Below are 24,533 nucleotides of genomic sequence, written 5' to 3' on the forward strand. Positions count from 1 at the left end.
TAGATGCCATCCAGAGGGACCTAGACAGGCTGGAGATGTGGGCTCAGAAGATCCTCATGAGGCAAAGTACAAGGTCCTGCACCTGGGTCAGGGTAATCCTGGATATCAATCCAGGCTGGGGGACGGTGAGATTGAGAGCAGCCCTGCAGAGAAGGTCTTGGGGGTGCTGGTCATGAGCCAGCAATGGGCATTTGTGGCCCAGAAGGCCATTGGCAGCCTGGGCTGCATCAAAAGCAGCATGGCCAGAGATGTGCCCAGCTCTGGGGCCCCCAGTACAAGAAGGACATTGACCTGATGGAAGCGGGTCCAGAGGAGGCTGTGAGGATAGTCAGAAGGCTGGAGCACCTCCCCTATGGGGACAGGCTGGAAGAGTTGGGGTTGTTCAGCCTGGAGAAGGCTCCACGGAAGCCTTAGAGCAGCTTTTCAGTATCTGCAGGGGACCTACAGGGAGGCTGTTCAGAAGGGCCTGTGGCAATGAGGGACAATGGCTTGAACCTAGAACAGGGGAAATTTAGGTTGGACATTAGGAGGAAGTTCTTCACAATGAAGGTGGTGAGGCACTGGAACAGCTTTCCCAGAGATCTGGTTGAGGACCCATCCCTGGAGGCATTGCTGGGTCCCTGAGAAACCTGCTCTACTTGGACATGCCCCTGCTGAGTGCAGGAGGGTTGGACCTTTGAGGGCCCCTTCCAACCCGCTAAGTTCTGTGATTCTGAGACTCAGGCTGGTGGAGGACATGCTCTGTGTGTGTGGGGGAGCTGTTGCCCCATCACCTCCAGCTGCAGCAGCACCAGCAAGCTGAGAGTACCTGAGGTGCAAGCTCTGCTGTTGCTCAGTCCCTCAAGGCTCTGCACGGTTTGCCCAGAGCCTAGATGGGCAGTAGATGGAGGTACAAACCCTGTGGAGCAGCTGCTTTACTCCAGCTCCATCTCTTTTCAATTAACTAATTGTCTTTAAGCTTTAGCAAACAGGAAATTGCAGTTTAATGGGGAGAAGAAACCATTACACACCGAAGTGTCCCTCTGGGAAGCAGGAGCCAGAGTTTCTCCTGAGGGAAGCCAAGGAACTGCCTGTCCTTCCCTTCCCAGCCATTCCACCCAGGTAATTTCTGCTCCCATCTCAGCCATTTCATGCCTGCCTTCTCATCAGAGAAGCAGTTTCCATCAGAAGCCAGCATGCTGCTGCTGTCCCTCTCCAACAGCAGTTCTCACCCTCAGAAGGTGTAAGGTCCTCCCCTGCCAGTGGCTGGAGTTGGCCCAGATCTGATTCTGGCCACAGCCAAGGCACGTGAGGTGGTGAGACCTGCTCCACAAACGTGTCCTGACCGGGCTCCTCTGGGGGTGGAGAGTAAAGATGTTGAGGGGCCTGGAACATCTCTGATGAGGAAACATTATGGCAACTCAGCCTTTTTAGTCTGGAAAAGAGCAGCCTGAGGGGGATCTCATCAATGCTGATCAATACTTCAAGGGTGGTTGTCAGGAGGATGGGACCAGGCTTTGTTCAGTGATGCACAGGGACAGGGCAAGGGGTAACAGGCACAAACCTGAAACTAAGAAGTTCCACCTGAGCATGAGGAGGAACTTCTTTGATTTAAGGGTGACAGAGCCCTAGGGTAGGCTGCCAGAGAGGTAGTAAAGTCACCATCCCTAGAGGTGTTCAAGAAAGACATGGATATGGCACTTGGGGACATGGTTTTAACAGCCATGGTGGTGCTGGGTGGATGGCTGGAGTGACTGATTTTAGAGGGCTTTTCCAACCCAAACAGTTCTGCTGTGGCACCCATCACCAAAGCGCTGCCGTGGCAAGCTGGTGCTCTCACCCTGTTTATCTACCAATGTGTCTTTCTTTATTCAAGCACAGGAGCTCCTCTGTGGTCCAAAACTGCTCAGCACAGAGGACACACAGGAGACAAAACCAAAAAGGTCCTTCCCGTGGCACCCCAAGAATGTACAGTGACCCTGTCAAGGCCATCAATGACCCAAATGAACGTGTGTTTCTTTTAGCAAACAAGAGGTAGGGAGGGAGGAGGGGGAGGGAGCACTGCCAGATCTCACTGCCGCACCTACTGAGGTCCATCTGGAGGGAGATGTGCAGACCACTGTATCCACCCGAGAGAGAAGAGGGCATGGCCGTATCCACATGGTGGCGATTCCAGCCTGGACACCGCACAGCTTCCTCAGGTCGAGGGCAGTTCCCAGCCGCGGGGCTGCAGTCAGGCAGATCCATGTCTTCCAGGTGAGGTTTTCACAGTCTGTGTGATTCAGAGTTTGGGAAGAGGCTTAGGAGGAGGGTGGCGCTGTCACAGTACCAAAAAAGCCTTTCAGCACTGCTGCTGCCGGTGAGCAGAGGGAGGGTTGGGAGGAGAGAGGGCTCAGGTGGCACTGCCGAGCCAGCCGGCAGCGCGGGGGTGAGTGGGCAGAGGTAGGAGTGCTCAGACTGTCACCTTCTCCATCACGCTGTCCGTGACGTGCACCTCGTCGGCCTGCACCGTCACCGTGCCTGGCTGGCCGCAGATGTGCTGGTGATCCTTCCAGTCCTGCCAGGGCAGAGAGGGGGACAGGTGCTCAAGAGAGAAGAAAAGGCTCTTGGAAAGCAGGCGCTCTGAAAACACTCAGAGGGCCCCAGCAGAAGCACCTGCTGTAGCCCATCTGTGCTGAAGGTGATCTCAACTTCATGGCCAAGTGAGGCTAACAAGAAGAGGCTGCCCAGGGAGGTGGTGGAGTCACCATCCCTGAAGGAAGTGTTCAAGAAACATGTGGCCATGGCACCCGGGGACATGGTTTAAAGGCCACGGTGGTGTTGGGATGATGGCTGGACTCAATCTCAGAGGGCTTTCAAACACAAACAATGCTTTGATTCTCTTCTAGGACAGCAGAGGAACCAAGCACTGGGTCAGTATCAGAGGTGGAACCCAACTAAGCAGAAAGATGGACTCTCAATCTCAAAAGCAGTCCAGGCCATCAGTGTCAGGTCATGGAAAATCTACTAAACCAGAGTCAGAAGCCCACCTTAAACCCTCTCCTGAAGGACAGTCACTGCAGGCTCCTGAGGAACAGCCTCATTTCTGGTGTCACTGTTTTTTAGGACACCGTTGAGAGGTCTGTGCCACCCCTGGGACCTTCCCCACCCTGCAGACCTGCCCCATCACTGCCAGCTTTGAAGGGGGGGATCAGGGTGGGTGTGGGATGCTGGAGCTGCTTCCCCTCACAAAGCTCCTGCAGCCCCCTCCAGCCCATGGGATCTGCCAGCTTCACAAACAAGCCGATACCTTCCGCTGGCAGAAGGTGGAGCAGTAGTTGACCTTGTGGCATCCTGTGCACTCGTTGGTTGCCTCCCGGCCGCAGTTGACACAGGACTGCTGTGAAAACGGACAGCAAAGGGACCACGTCAGAGAGAACAGTAACAAGGAGACCAGCGGGGACTAAGGTGATGTGAGGTAGCAGGGATAAGGCTCCCTAACACAAAGCAAATGGGCACGGTGGTTCCTGGGCCTCCTTCAGAGGCCTTCTCTCTGCTGCTCATCCTGTTCCCCTGGACTGGGCACTGCTGAGGCCATACCTTGAATCTTGGGGTCACTTTTGGGATCTCAGTCCAAGAAGGATGCTGAGGAGCTGGAGCAGCTCCAGAGAAGGGCAATAAAGTGGGGAGGGTCTGGAGAACAGGGCTGAGGGAGCTGAGAGTGTTCAACCTGGAAGAAAGGAGGCTGAGGGGAAGACCTAGGTCTCTGCAAGTGCTGAAAGGGAGCTAGGTTGGAGCCAGGTGGAGGTTGGTCTCTTATCTCAAGAACCAAGCAACAGAAGAAGAGGAAATGGCCTCAATATGCCTCAGGGGAGGTTGAGGTTGGATGAAAGGGTTGTCAGGGCCCAGGCCCCCCTGGAGGGGTTTCAAAGCCACGGAGATGTAGCTCTGAGTGCCACAGTTTAGTGGTGCCCTGGCAGTGCTGGGTTAAGGGGTTGGCTCCATGATCTTAAAGGTCTCTTCCAACCTAAACACAACTCTCTGATTCTATGATCCTAAAAAGAAGGAGGCAGTAACAAGAGCAAGAACTTAAACCCAGAAGGGAGACATGATACACAGATGAGAACTCACACCTGCTGCTGCAGGCTGCTTGGTGCCTGTCGCTCTGCTCTCACATCAGTGACACCAATTAACATAACCTGTAGTACTTAGGTGGAAACATCACTGAACTGCCACCAAAATAAGGACTTCACAGAGCCTCCTGTTTCTAGCTCGTTAAATTCCTGACAGATCATTAGCATGTCAGCTTCTGACAGGAAGAGTTTCTCCCTGTGAAAGCGTCTGTAGCTCCACCAGCTGCTTCTCCAGACCTCACAGTGCCCTGATTAACACTCAGCTCATCAAGCCCTCTGCTCACACCTCACCGAGGTGCCCACAGCTGCTGTGACTGGGCTATGTTTGCAGTGTTGGTGTACAGTGGGGCTCAGGCCACAAACAAGGAGCTTAAAGCTGCTCTTTGGCATTTGCAAAGCTTGTCCCCAAAGAGATCTGGGCAGAACCTGGATGGTATTGGAAGGTGTTGAAAGGAGTGTGTGGTATCTCTAGAGATCCTGAAAAGACTGCAGAGCTGTAAGGGTTTGAATCACAGCTCCTAGAATGGTTTAGAAGGCACCTTAAGGAGCATCTAGATCCAAGCAGTTTTTGATAAGGGCATGCAGTGATAGGATGAGGGCCAATGGATTTAAACTGGGAGAGGCACATTTAGACTGGAGATTAGGAAGGAATTCTTGACAGTGAGGGTGGGGAACACTGGCACAGGTTGCTCAGGGAGGTTATGGATACTCCTTGCCTGGAGGTGCTCAAGGCCAGGCTGGATGAGGCTTTGAGCAGCCTGGGCCAGTGGAAGATACACCTGCCTGTGGTGGTGGGGGTTGGACTTAGATGATCATTAAGGTCCCTTCCAAACCAAACCATTCTGTGATCTATGATGAGATTCCATAAACATGAGTCATCCTCAGCTTACCTTGATGATGATTTCTGCTTTCCCATCCACATCTTCTGTGGGCTGAAATAACTGGTTCTGATATTGCTGCAAGGAAAAAGACACCAGACTCAGCCTGCAGCCAGAGAGCAACACGAGGGCTTGAAAAAGATGCTCTCAGTGGAGGGGTTTTGCTTTCTGGCAAGCCCAAAGGTGCAGCTGAAGAGGAAGCCACTTCTGCCCTTAGAGAGCGACACTATGCCCTTAGGTGGAGACAGGCGAAGAAGCTGTGAGAAAATGGTCTGAGGTGACCAACCGCCAGCTAAGTGCAGCAGCATTCACTCAACTCCCCCTCCCAGCTGCAGCCACGCCTTCAAACCAGGGGCTGAATTGCCCCAGGGGATCTGCATCCCCAACACGAGAACACCAAGGATTTAGGGAAAGGAATATGAGGGAAAGGCCAGGGTAATGGGGCCGTGTGCCATCTTCTTGGGCCAAAGTTTGGGTTAAGCCCAGTGAGCCTGACTCAGTAGCAGCCAGAACAGTCTGGAAGGGTGGCAGAAGCCCACAGAATGAATTAGGGCAGAAGCCAGACAGAATAAACACCCCCAAGACTTCAGAAAGAGCATCAACCACTATTCCTCCTTTTGCCAGAAGCATAGGGGTGGCTCTCAAACAGTGTCTGAATGAAGCACTCCTCTGCAGACGACTTCTAAAGTCCACTTTACATCAGCTCACCTCCAGCCAAGTGCTGCTCCTCCTGCTGTGCCATGCTGGGCTGAGACACAGGAGTTCTAAAGCAAAGACTGATGTTCTACCCCGGTGCTATTTACTGAGAACAGTTAAAAGGTCCACAAGGAGTCCAGGCCCCACCTTCAGGTGGAGCAGGTTGAGCCAGGGTTGAGTACAACCCAAGGTCTAAGGGGATTAAAGGCTTAATTTGCAAGGGTCTGTCTGACCTGACGGCATCCTGCTTACCCCCCTGTGAAATCACAGCCTTCAAACCATTCCTATTCCCACGACACAAATTCCAGTCAAATGAGAGAGGAGAGGTAAACCTCTTGCTGTGATTGGACAGAAAGGCAAAGTCAGGCTAATCAGCAAGACAGGACATGGGCAGAGCACCCCAGTGGTCCCAGCAGCGTGCAAAGCATCCTCTGCTTGGAGAACTCCAAATGACTCTTTTGAGACCCACAAAGGTGTCCAAGCCATCAGATTTCTTGTGAATGAAACCATCACAGAAGAGCAGCAAAGCTGGTGAAGGGCTTGGAGAGCAAAGTCCTATGAGGAGCAGTTCAGGGACCTGGGGTTGTTTAACCCAGAGAAGAGGCAGCTGAGGAGAGACCTCATTGCTCTGTACAGCTCCCTGAAAGGAGGTTAGAGTGAAGTGCGGGGGGGGGGGGGGGGGGGGGGGGGGGGGGGGGGTTGGTCTCTTCTCCCTAGCAGGTGATAGAACGAGAGGAAGTGGCCTGGAATTGTGCCAAGGGAGGTTCAGGTTGGATAATAGGAACAATTTCTTTGCTCTAAGACTGGTCAGGCATTGGAACAGGCTGCCCACAGAGGTGGTGGAGTCACCATCCCTGGAGCTGTTCAAGAAATGTGTGGCCATGACACTTGGGGATATGGTTTAGTGGCCATGGTGGTGTTGGGCTGAAGGTTGGATTTGATGTTCTTAGAGGTCTTTACCAACCAAGACCAATCCTCACTTCACTCCAGCTCCCCTTCAAGGAGTTGTAAAGAGCCAGAAGCTCTCTCCTCAGCCTCCTTTCCTCCAGCCTCAACACCCCCAGCTCCCTCAGCTGCTCCTCACCATTCCTGTTTTCCAGATCCTTCCCCAGCTTCACTGCCTTTCTGGACCTGCTCCAGTTCTTCAGTGTCCTTCCTGGAGTGAGAGGTCCAAAACTGAACCCCAGATTCACGGTGTGAGGAAAGAGGGTCAATTCAGATACATCCAGACTTCTCCCCAAAACAGGTCCAAAAAACCCCATAACCTCCAGTACTCCACTGCCTCTTTGGAGTACTCAGGCCATTATTGCTTCCTGGAGCTACATTTCTTAAGTGCCAGACCCTTTTGAGATTAATTTTGTACTCTCTTAGCCCTGAATGGACATAATCTCTCTAAAAAGGAATTCAGATGGCCCAGCTGTCAGCTGATTTAATCTCCCACCTTGCTTTTGGAGGGGCTGTGCTCTGAAAGCATCACTGCAGCACCCAGAGTGCTGCTGCAATTAAAAGCCCCTGTCCCGTTCTGCCATTCATCCTTTTACATTTCTCCAGGAAACCTGTTTAAAACCTTGCCTGAAGATCTTTATTATCTCCAGCAATGCCCTCTGGCACAGAGTCTGGTGAGCTTATGTATTCTCTGCCCCTCCTGGGAAGTTTATCTGATCTAAAAGATGGCTTAATGCACACTCAAAAAAATTACACTACCCTGGTTTTAATCCACTTCTTCAGGGCCAGAAGTGCAAAGAGCACTTTGAGAAAGTGAGTCTTTGGTGCCCTGCTCACTGCCTCCTGAATATTTTTTCCCTACATCAAAAAATGCAGGGAACCCAACATCCAGATATAACCTAGAGCTCTGAGCACTCTTTACAGAGCACAGCTCCTGCTATTTCTAGGTTTGGGAATTTCAAGGTCCTTCCAAAGCCAAACCAACCAGGGTCAACCAGCCTGCTGCTAGATGGGAGTTAAGTAACCAGACAATGCAGGGAGTGATTTGCAACACACAACAAGGGACATAAGCTGTGATTAAAAATTCATAATGCTCAATTTAGCCCTTTCTAGGAAGGGTGAAACCAATGCAGCTCACACACAGAATGCATCAGGTTGGAAGAGACTCTCAAAGGTCATCTTGCCCAATCCTCCCCTGCACTTAGCAGGAACATCTTTAACTAGATCTGGAGGCTCCAGGCCCCATCAAGTTTGGCCTTTTATGTCTCCAGAGATGGAGCCTCAACATCAATGTCTAACCTGTTCCAGTATTTCACCACTCTCCTTGTAGAGAACTTTCTGTTTGCTGCTCTTCTTCTCTACTTTGCTTAAACTTGGAGCCACCTCAAACCCCTCTGAGGGGCAGGAGAAGGCAGTGCTGTCCCCAGAGCACTGTCCTCCCCTTCTGTCAGAAGGCAGAAGCCATCTTTTCCTTCTGTAGGGTTAGAAGAGGGATAAAGGCAGGAATATGGATAGAGGTACGAGGTCAGAAGAGCTGGAACTGAACATCCTCAAGAGCTGGGACACTCAGCTGGGTGAAGAGTTCCACAGCTCAGTGAAAAGTAAAGAGACAAAGTACAGCCACAGCACTGAATTGTGTCTGTCCACTTAGGACCCAGCCTGCTCCCATGAGATTTCTTTAATCTGACTGTGTATTAAGTCACCCTTCCAGGAAGGGCTGAGTCTACAGCTCTGATGTGATCTGCTGGACAGCCTTTGCTGCACAGCTCTGCTACAAGGACCCAATCTTTTATGGCTAAAGACCCAGGGACAGGATCCATGCACAGGAGCTCTGCAGGCTGGAGGTTCATCCTACCACCACAAGCACTTCTAAACAGCCTCTCTCCAGCCTTCCTGTAGGTTCCCTTCAGGTACTGGAAAGCTGCTCTAAGGTCTCCCTAGAGCCTGTTCCCTCCAGGCTGAACAACCCCAACTGTCCCAGCCTGTCATCACAGGGGAGGTGCTCCAGCCTTCTGACTATCCTCAGGGTCTCCTCTGGACCCACTCCATCAGGTCCATGTCCTTCTTGTATTGGGGGGGCCCAGAGCTGGACATAGGAGAGGAGAGGGGCAGGATCCCCTCTCTCCATCTCTGGCCATGCTGCTTTTGATGCAGCCCAGGCTGCCATTGGCCTTCTGAGCTGCAGGTGCCACTGCTGGTTCATGTCCAGCTTCTCACCCACCAGCACCCTCAAGTCCCTCTCTGCAGGCTGCTCTCAATCTCCTCATGCCCCAGCCTGGGTTGATGTCTAGGATTACCCTGACCCTGGTGCAGGACCTTGTACTTTGCCTTGTTGAACCTCATGAGGTTCTTGAGCCCACCTCTCCAGCCTGTCTAGGTCCCTCTGGATGACATCCTGTCCTTCAGTCTTATGAGCCACACCACTTACCTTAGTATCATCTGCAAACTTGCTGAGAGTGCACTTGGTCTCACTGTGTCACTGATGAAAACTGAGCAGCACTGGTCCCAATACAGACCCTTGAGGGACACCACTGGTCCAGCAGAAAGCAATCACCATCAAGGGCTGAAGATGCCTCTTTCTCCCTCTCATAAACCAGTGTGACCACAGACACATATAGGGTGGGAAAAGCCTTGCACTACACATCAGAGACGAGAATCAGAAAAGCTCCTCTGACCATGGCAAAAGCAAACACCTTGGTCTTTGGTACCTATTGTAACTGTCCCCAGCACCAGCCCTGTACCTGAATCCCCAGTTTCAACCAGAAAGGGAATTCACTGGAAGAAATGTAGGGAAAACTACTTGCAGTATCACCCTGTGGGATCCAGAAGCTGCCATGCAGCAGCAAGCTCACTTGTGCCATGAGCAAGCGTTTGCTCAGCGCACAGAACTGGTGAGGCTCACAAGAGGGGTGGTGAGACACACCAGCTGTACAACTGGCAGTCAAGAGCTACTGGGAAAGGGCGCCCCCTCGAAGCAAACGCCCTCACCTGGTAAAGTCAGTGCTTGAATCAACACAGAGGAGGGATTTTAACTCCCACTTCTGAGTCAGGAAGAAACTAAAAGTACACCAAGGTGAGGTCTGGATCAGAGGACATGGACTCAGCCATTCCAGAATGCACTGTGAGGATAAGCAGAAGGGAAGAGAGCACATAAAGTGGGAAAGCAGCAGAGAGCAGAGTTAACACAGTCAGATGTTGAACTCTAAACTGTTCCAAAGCTTCCAAAGCCTTGGCATCCCACACTCCACACAGCTTTCAGCAACAGACAGCCCAAAGCAGGCCAGCAGCACCAATACCCACTCTGCCCAGGCGGGAGGCAGGGAAGAAGTAGTCTCCAGCATGTCATACACCTGCACATCAAGGATGCAGCAGAGACAACATAGCAACGAATATCAAAGGACTGCTGCAAGGACTGTCCTAGGGGTTCTCAGCTCTCAGCAAAGTCTTCCCACACACCTCTCTTCAAGGTCTCTCTTGCTGCACACTCGTGCCTATGGAGTCAGTGGAAAGCTGATGTTAGCAACAACGCTGGTGGCAACAGCAGGCAGTGGAGTGCAGGAGGGGAGGGCACTGGCCAACCAAAGTGACACCAGTCACAGGACATGGGCCCCCAGCTTGCTCCCTCAAGTCCATACCAGCACCTGTGGGTCTGTCTAGGGGAAAAGGAGGAAATGTTCAGCAGGACACAGAACCATATTCAGGGTGCATGCAGGAGCTGATGCTAAGAAGAATCCAAGGTCCCTGCCATGTCTTAGAGAGAAGAGGGGAGGGCAGGGCAGTCCTTGCAGATGAGCCCTTATGGAGGAGAAAGGGCCACTGGGCACCAGTATTTCTGTAATGCCTCACCACAGGCCTCATGTGAGATCAGCTTGGCTTGCACACTGCTCAGCAGGACACCTCTCTGTTCACAGAATCACAGAATGTCAGGGGCTGGAAGGGACCTCAAAAGCTCATCCAGTCCAACCACCCTGCCAGAGCATGATCACCTATAGCAGATCACACAGGAACACATCGAGGCAGGTTTTGAATACCTGCAGAGAGGGAGACTGCACAACCCCCTTGGGCAGCCTGTTCCAGTGCTCTGCTGCTTGGCTTCCCCAGGAGTTCCACAGCTTGCTGGTCTTTTCTCCTTCTGCTTCTTCAGGCCACCCAAGACCTCTCTGGCAGCCCAGCTCAGCTGATGTAAAGCAGCAGTCACCACAGGGCTGAACATTCACCATACTTCCTACCCCAGGGTTCAGTGCCCCCATCTCATAAACACAAGGATGGTTGATGGGACAGCTCAGGACTCTTAACAGTTTGTGGCCTGTTAGTCACAGCTCTTGAGTCCCAGAGCACTCTTGGCCTTTCTTCATGGTAGCAGTGACTCAGAGAAATTTCTCTTCCCAAGGGCCACCACGGTTACAACCAGTGACAACCAACACCACTCTGCCCACCACCCAGCCACAATCCAGCCCTTAGCCAGGTCATTTCACCTCCTCGGCCATAATTACCTCTTTCCTGTCCACATCAGCTTGGATTTTGGCTTGTGTGACAGCAGCCTCACGGAAGGAGGAGCTGGCCTGCTTGGCCTGCTCAATCATAGTCTTCAGCTGCTGGGCTGTGGTGAGCAAGGAGTTGACCATCTCCTCCAGGTACAGCCAGCTCCGCTGCTCTGTCACCTCCAGCCCGTTCACCACCGAAGGGGAGATGGTTTTGGTGGGGGTGGTGGGGGGCACTGCCAGGGTAGGCAGTGAGGTTAACACTGCAGAGAAAGAGAACAGTAGAGTTAGGGTGTTTCACTCCTATAAAAGCTGGGGGTTGGTGCGTGCTGCAGTTTTTCTGGGTGCTGGGGTGGCTTTTTTCCCTGTTGCTTGGTTTAAAATAGGATCCAGGTGAACCAGGTGCAGAGATGGAATTTGGGCACAGGGTTTAATGGCTGTGGTGGTGCTGGGTCGAGGGCTGGACTCCACGATCTTAGAGATCTTTTGCAGCCCAAACAGTGCTATGATTCTATGAAGTTTAAACTTGACCATCTCCTGTGTTGGAGAATTTTCCAGAAAGAAGCTTGTAAACCATCTGCAGACAAAGAGGACTTCTCTCACAAGACTGCTCTGAGCACCGGTTATCTCCTCTAACTGCAATTAAGGGCATTGACACTTTTAACTTTTTCAGGTCTCAGCTCGTAGTTTTCCATACAAGCAGCAGAAGCTGAAAGAATCCAGCACAGACCTGGAAGAGGAGCACAGGTCTCAGCCCCACGGTGCTGCGGGTCAGGGTGTGTTGGATGTGTGACCCTCTTGACAGCATTGTCAGCTCCCCGCGGGCGTAAACGGACATTTCACGCTCAACAGCCCTTAATTAAAGCATTCATCTCCATCAATTTGCACATGACTGGTGCAGAACTAATTGCACTTAGATAGGAGTGAGAGATAACCCCGGGCTTCTTCGTCAGGAGCTGTTTGCAGAAGAGCTTTCCCTACCGCACAATATTTATCCCAGCAGGGTGTTTGATAAGGAGGAATTGATAAGAGGAATTGCTTCCGACCCCTCGTTCTGGCAAAGGTTCATCAGGCCAGAGAAAATTAAAGAAAAACACAAACCCAGCAGCCTTTAATTAGTAACATCAAGAGCTGACTGAGATTTAAACCCAACAAGACAGAGCAGGAATGTATTGGGCTGCTCTGAGAGAGGAAATAAAAGGTCACAGGGCAGGGAGAACGCAGCCTATGTAAAGATCAGACTGCAGGAGGAAATGTAAGGTGTTTACATCGCATTTTCTCACTCTAAGAAGGGTAGTGTGGGGCTGGAGCAGGTCCAGAGAGGGGCAATGAAGCTGATGGAGGGTCTGGAGAACAGTTCTGGTAAGGAGAAGCTTGGGGTTATTGAGCGTGGAGAAAAGGAGGCTGAGGGGAGACCTTCTGGCTCTCTACACCTGCCTGAAAGGAGGCTGGAGTGAGGTGGGGGTTGGGCTCTTCTCCCAAGGAACCAGCAACAGAACCAGAGGAAATGGTCTCAAGTTGCATCAGGGGAAGTGTAGGTTGGACATGAGGAACAATTTCTTCCCCAAAAGGGTTGTTAAAGCCCGGCCCAGGCTGCCCAGGGCACTGGTGCAGGCCTTAGCCCTGGAGGGGTTTTGGAGATGTGGAGCTGAGGGCCGTGGTTTGGTGGTGACCTGGCAGTGCTGGGTGAAGGGTTGGACTCCATCACCTTAAAGGTCTCTTGTAACCCAAACAATTCTGTGATTGCACGATTCTTGATGTCTGAGAGAACAGAACAGGATCGAACCCTGCCTGTCTTACAGCCCCTCTATCAGACAGGTAGCATCAGAGCAACTTCACAGAATCTCGGGAAGATTCTGGAGAAGGGAAGAAACTTGAGAAGTAAAAGGCTATAAACATCCTAACTCAGCAGCCAGCTAGCAGCAGACTGTTCCCTGATCTATCTCTTGCCCATGCTCAATAAAAAACATGGAAAGACAGAAACAACATTCCAACAGTTCTTCATCTCTTCCAGCTTCTGCCAACACAGGCACCCCATAACTAGCGTTGTAATCCACCTAATTTAGCAGTCAGCTCTACAAATGAAAGGTCTTTAATTCTACAGCACCTAATTGCATTTGAAGAGATAACCTGAAGAGTACTTTACCTCACCCCACCAATCACCCAAGGGCTGATTTGCATTTGTGGCTTTCCATGCTGCCTTTTTTTGTCACTCCAGAGTCTATCTGACCACCACAGGGCAGGTACATGTTAACCAGCACTTACCATTCCATGGGAAAGGCTGCAGGACTGCCACTGGATGCAGGAGCAGCACAACCAAACCTCCCCCAAACTGCCTTCAGTATTATCAGTGGATCCATGAAGAGATGTGGGAATTTTCAGACATAAAATTACAGGGGAAGGTCTCCTCAAACCAAACACTGGATCACTGTTCAGCCACAGTGCCCAGGAGCTCTTCCTTCTTTCTTTCTCGTGTTCTTATTCTTTATCTCTCTCCTGTTCCTTGCTTTCTCTTATTCTGTCTCTCCTCTCTCTCCTCTGTCTCTCTCTTTTTCTTATTCTCTCTCTTCCTTTTCCTTCCTTCTTTCCTTTCCTCCCTCCCTTTCCTTCTTTTTCCTCCCTCTTCCTTCTTTCCCTCCTTCCTCCCTCCCCTCCTTCTCTCCCTTCTTCCCTTCCCTTTCCTGCCCTTCTTCCTTCTTTTCCCTCCCTTCCTTCCTTGCCTTTCCTTCCCTCCCCTCCTCCCTTCTTTCCTTCCTCCCTCTCCTCCTCCTTTTCCTCCTTCCTCTCTCCCCTCCTTTTCTCCTTTCTTCCCTTCCCTGCCCCCCTTCCTTCTCTTCCCTCCCCTCCCTTGCTTCCCTGCCTTTCCTTCCCTCCTTCCCTTTCCTTCCCTCCCTTGCCTTCCCTTTTCTTCCCTTCCTTCTCTTCCACTTGTCCCACTCTTTTTCTCTCTTTTCCCAACTTGGGAAGGGCAGGAAGCTGTGAGACAATTTAAGAAGCAGGATCACAACAGCCTCCTCTGGTAGCACCCAATAAATCAAAGTTCTCAGAAAGAGAGTGAAGAGCTTCTCACAGAGCAGAAAATCTGTTTGCTCAAACCTTAGTAACTGCCACACTCATCAACAAAACAGAGAGCAGTTTGGGTTTCTGCCTCTACCTTTTCCCCTCTGCTGAGGAAGAAGAGGGAGAGTAAGCTGAAGCACTGCTAACCGTGTCTCTCCAACGTACCGATTTTGGGATGAGCTGTTGGAAGAGCAGCCTCAGGAAAAGGGGAGATCTGGCAGTTGTCCTGGTAGCTGGGGTAGTGAGGCTCTGGGTGACTGACCCGGCAGGGCTGCTGCACGTTGGTGTCCTGAACTGCAGAACAGTAACAGCATCATCAGTCATGGCCTGACAGGACTGGCAGGCACTGCCCATGCTTCTTCCACCCACATCTTCAACATCTTCTACAAATCTCAAAGGCAAATGTCACTGTTGGCCTCTATCCCACACTGAAAGATTTACAGTCACCACATGACCCCAAACTATGGCTCTCAGAGTAAGACAGATCCCCCAGAAGAGCTCACAGAACCATACCACGGCTCTCAGAGCAGGGCAGATTCCCCAGAAGAGCTCACAGCACCACACCACGGCTCTCAGAGTAGGACAGAGTCCTCAGCAGAGCTCACAGCACCACACCACGGCTCTCAGAGTAGGACAGAGTCCTCAGCAGAGCTCACAGCACCACACCACGGCTCTCAGAGCAGGACAGAGTCCTCAGCAGAGCTCGCAGCACCACAACACGGCTCTTAGAGCAGGGCAGATCCCTCAGCAGAGCTCACAGTTATTATTTTAGCAGTGAAAAAAAGCCAGAGATGAGCACAAAGCCCTAGAAACCATCAGAGGGGGACTTCAGCAGTTGCAACATCTGGGCAAAGCTTTTAACTCTTGTGCAACTGGCATTTCAGGCTGCTGAAATCATCTCAAAGGCAGGTTACATACAGTAAGCTCTTGAGAAATCAAATCCTTCCTGCAGCACTCAGAATGCTTCTTCCTATAGCAATGGGTGGCCAAACTCTTTTGTTCTCCCTCCGAGAGCTGCCTGCCAGACAAACACCTGAACTCTTACCAGTGGCTCCAGTGAAAACATCCCCCTGGGATGGACTCTCTGAGATGATTGCTGTGGCTTCCACTGTGGATGTGCGGTCGAAGGTCAGAGCACCAGAGGTAGTGATCTGTCCAGAAGGAGTCACAGTGACTGGAAATATTAGAAGGACTTTCAGAATTCATACTTCTCATGGAGGCCTTGGCTGTTTAGCTGCTGATATCCCTGCTCTGGATAGTGCAAAGCCAGAGAGCTCACAGATTCCACTACCCACAAGAAAGCTGGGGAGGGACATTTTACAAGGACATACCGTGATAGGAGGAGGGGTGATGGCTTTGGGCTTAAAGAGGGGAGATAGAGACTGGAGATTAGGCAGAAATTCTTTACAATGAGGGTGGGGAGACACTGGAACAGGTCATCCAGGGAGATTTTGGATGCCCTCTCCCTGGAAGTTTTCAAGACCAGGTTGAATGAGGCCCTGAGCAACCTGAGTTTAGTGGGAGGTGTTTGTGCCCATGGTAGTGAGGGCTGGAACTAGCTGATCCTTAATATCTCTTCCAACCCAAACCATTCTATGATTCTAAAAGGCCCCAGATGTGTAAGGCAGATCACTCTGTCTCCACTAATGAATCTGCCTTCTTAGCAGTATCACCCCTTTCAAACTAGTTCACCCCTTTCAAACCAGCTCAGCCCCATGAAACCATCTAGATGATCTTTAAGGTTTCTTCCAACCCAACCCATTCTATGATCAATCAGCTTGTGATGACTCTGACCTGAATCCTATAACCATTCAACTGGAAATGGGATATAAAAGCCCCACTCGGCTCCTGAAATCACTGCTGGCCTCCTGCTGTCTGTTCTCTGGCTGAATAAGGCCAGAGTGTTCCTGCTGCTTCTCAGATCTTCGCCTTTTCAATTGTTACTTGAGCAAAAACATTAACACCTAGCAGAAAGATCCAGCAGGGTCACAAAAGCCATCAGCTTCTGGCTGATGCTGATTTATTACCTTGGCAAGAGGGGATCTCACTACTTACATCAACGCAAAGCCCAGTGGATTTACAGCTAGTTCTCAAACAGTTTGGTTAGCTGGACAGTTCTAACCTACACAGAGTGATGTCACATCCAAGCAACAAGTCACAAAATCGTTTTGGATGGATATACCTGAGTGGCTCCAAAGTGTTTAAAACTCTTTTGAAAGAGGGTTAATGAGCAACCTTACAGCACCCCACAGTAATAAACCAATACCAAACCAAATTACATCTCTTTGGGGGATAATAAACCAAACAGTGTCTACAGAATCCTTGTGTATTCTCTTCCTGCTCTTGCTGATCATCTAATCCTAATTTTAGCTCTTCTGTTTTGGCTCTCTGTTGCTTCCTCCTCAATTCACTGTCTAATGTTACCATCCAGATGAGAGCAGCAGGACACACGAACCTGACAGGGAATGTGTGAGCTGGATGAGCTTGCAAATGAATTTCTCTCCTCACACAGATGGTTTGATGATCAAAACCAGTAAGTAACAAAGCTGAGTGCTAGAGAGGAATTTGGAGATGAAAGCATCACCTTCTGCCTGCTTCATTAGCAACTTTCAGGCTGTGGATTTCATTCCAGCTACTCAGAGCTACTCCTCTAGGTATTTCAAGAAGAAATAGCAAAAAATCTTACTCCACAGCCTCCCACCAGCTTCTAGGGAACAAAAGCTGAGTTCAGGGTGGAGGCTTCTGGTAGGGCAGTGAAGGGTCAGTCTTCCCCTCAACCTCATTTCAGCAGGAGGAAACGTCTCAACTGTCCTTTGTGAGGAACTCACCTGAAACCCAGTAGAGATCAAGGATTTCACAACTCTCTGGCACTGCCAGGCTGAGAAAGCAGCTAGAGGGGGGAAATATCACTCAGACCTCTCTCAGAACACAATATGAAACCTCCTGCTGACTGCAAAATGATGTTGAGGTGCTTAAAACCAAGTCTCCTGGAGGTCTAGAGCTGCATTTCTTCCTACTCAACCTGCAGGCTAGTTTCTACCAAACAGCAAGTGAAATTAACTCCAGACACTGAGCCAGTAAAACCACCTAGGGAAAAGGAAGTGGCAAGAAGTAAGACATTGTTGTCAGCTGGCCAGTTCCAAAGGGCCACTGACAGACCTAAAATACCTGGCAACTCTTCACCCAGAAAAGGGAAGCAGTTTTGAGCAGGAGAAAAGAACCTACATGTAGTAGCAGCTGTGGCAGGAAGCAGAGTGATGTTCTTGGAGCACTCCTTCTTCACTGGAGTTGCAGGCACCTCGTTTTCTTTTTTCCGCCTCTTATAGGGCACAAAGAGTCGGACAGGGCCACTCTAGGCAAAACACACAGGGACAAGAGGAACAGGCATCAGCTGAGGAACCTCTCTGGGGACTCTGGGTCTGCTCTCATCTTCCCAGACACAGCTAAGGTCTTGCAGCATGTGTCCTACCTGTGCAAGACGTATGGTTTGCAACAACTGACCAAGAAACTTAAGAGTTCTCCAAAGTAAAAGAACTCGGGGGAGGAGGGGGGAAGAAATTCTGTTCATCTCCCTCCTGATGAAGAGGCACAAATTCAGCCTCTTGCCACTAATGTGTAAGGAGCAGAACTGGGAAGATGAGGGCAGGGCAAGGGCAGTGCAGGGGAAGGGGAAAGGGGCAAGGGGGAAAGGGGCAAGGGGGAAAGGGGCAAGGGGGAAGTGGGAAGGGGAAAGGGGGAAGGGAAAAGGGGGAAGGGGAAAGCCAAAGTTTGAGGTCTAGGAAACAAGCAAATCATCCAGATCACAGCAGAAAAGAAATGCAGAAGACCAAGTAAAAGCTGTTGGCTTCTGCTTTCAAGATTTTAACCTCATTTTGGAAGCAAACAATAAAACAACCCCCAAACCAACCAACCAATCCACCACTGCCCACCTACCAACCCACTCACCCACTTGAATATGAAAATAGGAATCCACCTTAAGAGTCTTACATCAATTCCTTACAAAAACATTTTTTCCAGTTCATACAATTGAGACATTTGAGTCAAAGAAACACTTCCTTTCATTATGAAGCACAGACAAAGCAACCCCAATACTGATGAGCACTTCTAGGGTGCTCATGACCTGCTCACTCGTGGCTGTGGCAGCTTTGACTGATGAAATTTTAAACTAATGGATGTAAAACCTGCAGCTCACCAGTGTCATGTCATCACAGCAGGCAGCACAAGTGCAAGAGGCAGCATGAGGATTTAAAATCCCATCCTGAAATGAGAAGATTATGTTCAGCATTAGAGTCACCCAAACCACCAAAAAGTGGATTCTGCTAAGAAGATCCAGACAGCTTCCAGAAACCTACCAAATCCCTCCTAGGGTTATCCCTGTGTGGGAGCAGAGAAGCTGCTCCCCCACATCATGGTGATGGAGGTAGTGGTTGGGAGGAGAGTGAAGGAAGACCAATTCATTTTCAAATCAAAATTGGGAATTTGAAACTTTATTATAAAGTTTATGCCCAAGCAGAATTCCATTTTCAGCCCTAATGGCAATGCCAAATTCACAACCCAATGGCAATCCCAAATTCTCCATGAGACTCCTTGACATTGATGATTAGAGCTGGATCACCTCCCCTGTGGAGACAGGCTGAGAGAGTTGGGGTTGTTGAGCTTGGAGAAGGTTCCAGGGAGAGCTTTCACAGCTTTCCAGTACCTGAAAGGGCCACAGGAGAGCTAGGGCTGGGATTTTCACAAGGGCTTGTTGTGATAGTGTGAGAGGTGATGGCTTTGAGCTAGAGGAAGGGAGATTTAGAGTGGAGATTAGCAACAAATTCTTTAGGTGAGGGTGGTGAGACACTGGAACAGGCTGCCCAGGGAGGCTGTGGATATGGAGGTGCTCAAGGGATAGGGGGAGGTGTTTGTGCCCAGGGTGGGGGTGTTAGAACTAGATGACCTTTGAGGTCCTTTCCAACCCGAACCACTGTGAGATTCTATGAGCCAAAGCAATGCTCAAGAAACAGGACAAGTGATGAACATATTTGTCCCACATGGATCATTAAGCAGGCCAGGTTATTGAACTGCAGTGTCAGAGGTGAGAGCTCACTGCTCAGTTTCTGTGATGCAAGGCTGGATGGACTCCATCCTGCACAAGCTGGAACCCCTCTTCAAGCACAAGCTTGTGCTGTTTGAAAACACACCTAAAAAAACTCCTCTCACATCACCACTTCGCAATCAAATCACCACTCTGCCTCCAAGCTGCCCCCATGCTCCAGCTTGGGCTGCAGCAGGGGGAAGACTCTGCCTTGACTCCACCTACTCCTTCCAGCAGCAGCAAAGGAGAAAGCAAACTGAAGCTTACATGAATAAGGCACTGCAGAGGCCTCCCAGCATAGCGGATGCTTCTCTTCCAGTCCTTGCTGCTGGCTCGGCCTGCCATAGCCTCAAATTCAGTGGGGCTGTACCAGTTGTCCCCTTGCTTAATGCACCGCCCCCGGCCTCCTGGAGTACAGAGTGAAGAAAGGAAGTGGTAGAAAGGGTTGAGAATCACTTTTCCCACTTGTCTAAGGAAGTGAATACTGAAACTGAAGGGCAAAAGAGCCATTCAGCAAACATGCTCATCTGCTGCTTCTCACTGCTCTAGGTAACAAAACCCATCCATTACAGACAGGCTGGATCAATGGCAGAGGTCAATGGGATGAGGTTCAATATGGCCAAGTGCAGGGTCCAGCACTTGAGTCAAAACAACCCCATAAAGGCTCCAGGCTTGAGGCAGAGTGGTTGGAAACTGCCCAGCAGGGAAAGACCTGGAGGGCTGGTGACAATGGCTGAGGTTGAGCCAGTGTGCACCTGGGTGGCCAAGGCTACCAGCATCCTGGCCTGGATCAGCAAGAGTGTGGCCAGCAGGAGCAGGGCAGGGATTGTTTCCCTGGACTGGGCAGTGCTGAGGCCACATTTCAAATCCTGGCTTGTTTTGGGCCCTCACTCCAAGAAGGACATTGAGGGGCTGGAGTGGGTCCAGAGAAGGGCAACAAAGCTGGAGAAGGGTCTGGAGAACAAGGTCAGTGAGGAGCAGCTGAGGGACCTGGGATTGTTCGGCCTGGAGACAAGGAGGCTAAGGGGAGAGCTTCTAGCTCCCTCCCTGAAAGGAGGCTGGTGCCAGCAGGGAGGTCAGGCTCCTCTTCCAAAGAATAAGCAACAGGGCAAGAGGAGCAGCCTCAGGTTTAGGTTGGACACATGGAACAGGGGAGATTTAAACTAGATGCTAGGAAATTCTTTACAGTGAGGGTGGTGAAACACTGGCACAGGTTGCCCAGGGAGGTTGTGGCTGCTCCCTCTTTGGAGGTGTTCAAGGCCAGGGTGAATGAGGCCTTGAGTGACCTGTTTTAGTGGGAGGTGTCCCTGCCTATGGCAGGGAGTTGGAACTGGACAAGCTTTGAGGTCCCTTCCAACCTAAACCATTCTATGTTTTCTTGCCTTTGAGGGCTGCCAAGGCCCGGCCCAGACTGCCCAGGACAGTGGTGGAGTTCCCTGGAGAGGTTTCAAAGCCTCCGAGATGTGCTGAGTGACACAGTTCAGCACCAGCCTTGGCAGAGTTAGAGAATGGTTGGACTCAAAGACCTGAAAGGTCTTTTCCAAGCAAAACAGTTCTAGGGTTCTAAGAAGGTTGCTGTTACCTGAGCCAAGTCTGTTCTTATAGAGAGTGCCGCTGATGTTCCGGCACCTCACTGGGAGCTCGTTCTCGTACACAGATGGGTCCCAGTTGTACTTGGTTCCAGTCTTCCCTTGGACAGATGCTAAAGGGGTAGGAGGAGACTGTGGTCCTTCGAAAAAAAAAGAGACAAAAGAAAGGTTACAGCAATCAAAATGCATCTGGCTGCAGGCTGACATGCTCAGGCAACAGCAGCGAGCAGTTAACCGGAGCAGCTCACAGCTCTCCACAGCACCAAGTCCTGTGGTGCACCACAAAAACAATGCAGCTGCAGTGTTCTCCAAACGACTGAAAATAAAGCAAAGTGCATCTTAGGGAAGACTCTAACACCTCATGGGATGCCGAGGTAGTGATCTGCAGCTGTTTGACTCTTTCCCTTCCCAGAGGCTGATCCTGGAAGATGTCTGAGACTGCTGAAGGTTTGCCCCCGTGTGGGCAGAAAAGGCCAAGCAGCTTTGCGAACAAAACCTTAGCAATAAAGACGCCGGCTCTTGTGACACTAAAATATCAGCAAGGAGCATGAATGGAGAGAAAACTGCTCAAAGACCCTTTAAAATGAACGCAGATGCAGGGGTAGAAGAATCCTACTTTTGTTAGCAGCATTAAAACCTGCTTTTGGGGGTGGGATGGGTGTAGAAAGGTAAGGGACAGCCCAGCGACAGAGCAAAGGTTTTCAAGAGGCTTATTTTACAAGGATTAGGGCAAAGAACAAGAACAGCAAACATAAATCCAAAAGTAAGCATTCTTCTACTCCCAAGAAACACAAGGAAATGGGGAAAAATGATCCTTACAGGGCAACTGCATCATTTTATGCACAGAAAAAGGGTTTTTAAATCCTAGAAACACAATTCATGTGGAGCAAAAGCAATGTCTCCAGGAGAATGATCTGTCAAGAACAGACTGCCTTATACCTGGAGTGAGAGGTGCTGATGGCCCCTTCAAGCCTGTGGTTTCCACAATGCTGCCATCTGTGTGAACCACTATGAGAGTGGCTTTTTCAGTGTTCAAGCTGTCTCCAATCTGAAGGGCTGTTCTCCCAGACTAGAAAGGAAATCAAGAGTTGAAACCGATCAAACACCAGTGTTATTTTAGTATTCCCCCACATCTTCACAGGGCACCCTCAAACTCCAATCAGTACAGCAGTCACTAGGTTAGTTTTTGAGGTTTCAGCCAACCAAACGCCGAAGTTACATGTTCCAGGTCATCAGTTCCATTACAGAATGACTTTGTGGGGATGGAAAGAAAAAAAGAGACCTCTCCACATGATGAAGTAAAAACTGATGTCCCCCAGCTAGTGGTTTTGTGGCTTAAAGCCTGTATACTGTAATGGAATAGAATCACAGAATAAATTGGGTTGGAAAGGACCAAAGTCTAACTCCTCTGTAGCAAGCAGGGATGTCTTAGATTAGATTATGTAGCTCAGAGTCCCATCAAGTCTGACCTTGAATGTCTCCATGGATGGGTCCTCCACCACCTCCCTGGGCAACCTGTTGTAGTATTCACCACCCTCATAGTAAAGAGCTTCCAAATATCCAATCTAAATCAACCCTTATTAAGGGGCAAGCACTGCCCCTTGTCCTACTGCTACAAGGTCTTCTAAACAGACCCTCCTCAGCTTTCTTCTGGAGTACTGAAATGCCTCCCTGGCATCAGCTTCTCTAAGCTGAACGCCAACTCTCTCAGCCTGTCAAGTCAAAAACACTCCAGCACAAGAAAAGATCTAAGATCCAGACCTGGTGCCAGAGCAAGGTGCCATCACCTTCCTCTTAGCTATTTGGAGCTTCAGGAAATGTTTCATACAGTCCTATACTTATCTTTGACCTTCCTACAGCTCAAACACAAAACAAGCTCTGCATTTCCACTAAGTAAGGTATGTGGGACTTTGCTGAGGCCTCAGATGAAAAGGACTTACCAGCACATGGCCTGAAATTGAAGCTGCATTTGCCACAGACGTAGTGAAAACATTGTCTGTGGAGGCACCAACGTTGGCTACTGTCACTGTGGTGACTTCTGAAAGGTAAACCAGACACAAAGTCAATGTCCTGCTGCACCCTGAGAGCCTGATAAACAGCAAAAAAAACCCCAGAACTGCACTTCCTTCTTCCTTTCTATTCACAATGAACCTTGTTCTTCAGCACACCTTTAAGTTGTTCTAAACACAACCATTCTAATTGTGTTAAGCTTTGGGTTGAACATGCTTTAACTTCCTTCAGACCATAGCAAGAGCTATCAGCGTGTGGTAAACTAAGGGAAGAATAATTACTGTTAAGTCTAGTTGTAGATGTTCCTGCTCACTACAAAGGGGTTGGACTAAATGACCTTTAAAGGTCACTTCCCACCAAAAAAAACCAAAGCCAAAGTGTGATTCTTTTTACTACAAGAGAGGTGTCTGGAAAACATGAAGAGAATCTCTCTCCCCCTCTGCCATAATCTGTAAGGTGTCATTACCTGTACACTTGAGGCTGGTTACAAACTGCCCAAACTCAGAGCTAAACTTCTGATGCATTTTTGACTGCCTAGCTAAGATCAAAGAATCGTTATGGTTGAGAAAGACCTCTAAAATCATCAAGTCCAACCCTCTAATCACAGAGGTTTCAGTACCACACACGGGCTGAGCAAAAACCACCAGTGAAGCTCACAGGGATGTGGATGCAGGTAGGAAGGTCTCTGCTATCAGCTCGCCTTCAAACCTCTGCATGTTTCAGGGGACTCTACTGACGGGACACATGGTCACGGTACTGTGAGATGCACGCAGGCAGCTCTGCCTCGTTTTAGGGGAGGCTGAACAGTGTGAAAGTGAGCAGTGTGATTTGCTGAGGGAGGGGAAGCCGACTCCAGCCCAGCCCGGACCTGCCCTCTCCTCACTGCACCCTGAGGGAACTGACTGCACTTGCAGGCCGAGCAGGCCCCGGGGGGCGAGGCGGGGGCCGCCGGCTGCCGGCTGCAGCCCCAGAGGCGGCCGTGGGGCGGCTGTCCCCCGTGGCTGGATGTCGCTGACGATGCCGGCGCCGAGGAGAGCGGCGCAGGCGCGCCCCGCCCGCCCTGACCTGCGAAGGCGGTGGCAGCCTCGTCGGCGCTCGGCAGGGGCGCAGCTCCCATCTCGATGTGTTCGGCGTCTGCCGCCATCACCGTCACGTGCGCCGCCGCCGCCGCCTCCTCTTCGGGCCCCGCCCCTGCGGCCGCGGCTTGCTGCGGCTGCTTTTGTTGTTCAGGGTCCTCCGCGGCCGCCGCTGCTGCGGCCGCCGCTGCCGCCGCCTCCGCTAAACCCAGCTGCTTCGCCGCCGAATCGGCGTCCTCCATCCGAGGCGACCGGCGGGTACGGGGGAGCCGAGTGGCCCTACCGGACCCCAACACCTGCCGCTCCCCTACGCGGATGCCGCTGGGGCGGGTCCCTTGGCCACGACCAGGCTGCGAGGGAAGGGGGTTGGGGGGGAGGGGGTGTCGGTCTTGCGAGGCCACCTGGGCGCTCTTCGGCGGGCTGCCGAGCGGTGCCGAGCTGGCCCGAGCGCTTCCGAATGCGTTCCCCGGGCGGAATCGAGCGGTTCCGAACCCCTTCCGATGGTGCCCGAAGTGTCCCGAGTCTCTCCAGGCCTCGTTCGCAGACGAACGATGGTTCCCGACCACCGCGGCCCGCGTTTCCTGCCGGCTGGCCAATCCTAAGGCAGGGCTCATCCGAGCCCGGCCGAGT

At 51.0% G+C, this 24,533-nt stretch overlaps 1 protein-coding gene across 5 annotated transcripts; it reads right to left on the reverse strand.

Annotated features, from left to right (window-relative positions):
- Positions 1-965: 965 nt before the first annotated feature.
- Positions 966-24,517, reverse strand: DEAF1 (DEAF1 transcription factor). Of its 5 annotated transcripts, none has more exons than XM_064163256.1 (14): positions 23,893-24,517; positions 22,758-22,855; positions 21,757-21,886; positions 20,811-20,957; positions 19,496-19,635; positions 18,344-18,409; positions 17,377-17,503; positions 15,197-15,325; positions 14,317-14,445; positions 11,104-11,354; positions 4,982-5,047; positions 3,269-3,358; positions 2,444-2,536; positions 966-2,251 (listed from the first exon to the last, which is right to left on the reverse strand). In XM_064163256.1, the coding sequence occupies exons 1-14, from the start codon at positions 24,515-24,517 to the stop codon at positions 2,213-2,215; spliced, it is 2,130 nt and encodes a 709-aa protein (XP_064019326.1). In that variant the 3' UTR covers positions 966-2,212. The 5 variants fall into 5 exon arrangements, with proteins under 5 accessions (XP_064019326.1, XP_064019327.1, XP_064019328.1 ...); XM_064163257.1 differs by having other exon boundaries at positions 966-2,296; XM_064163258.1 differs by having other exon boundaries at positions 966-2,536.
- Positions 24,518-24,533: the final 16 nt, after the last annotated feature.

Source organism: Pogoniulus pusillus, chromosome 24 (assembly GCF_015220805.1).
Source record: "Pogoniulus pusillus isolate bPogPus1 chromosome 24, bPogPus1.pri, whole genome shotgun sequence".
NCBI classification, from domain to species: Eukaryota; Metazoa; Chordata; class Aves; order Piciformes; family Lybiidae; genus Pogoniulus; species Pogoniulus pusillus.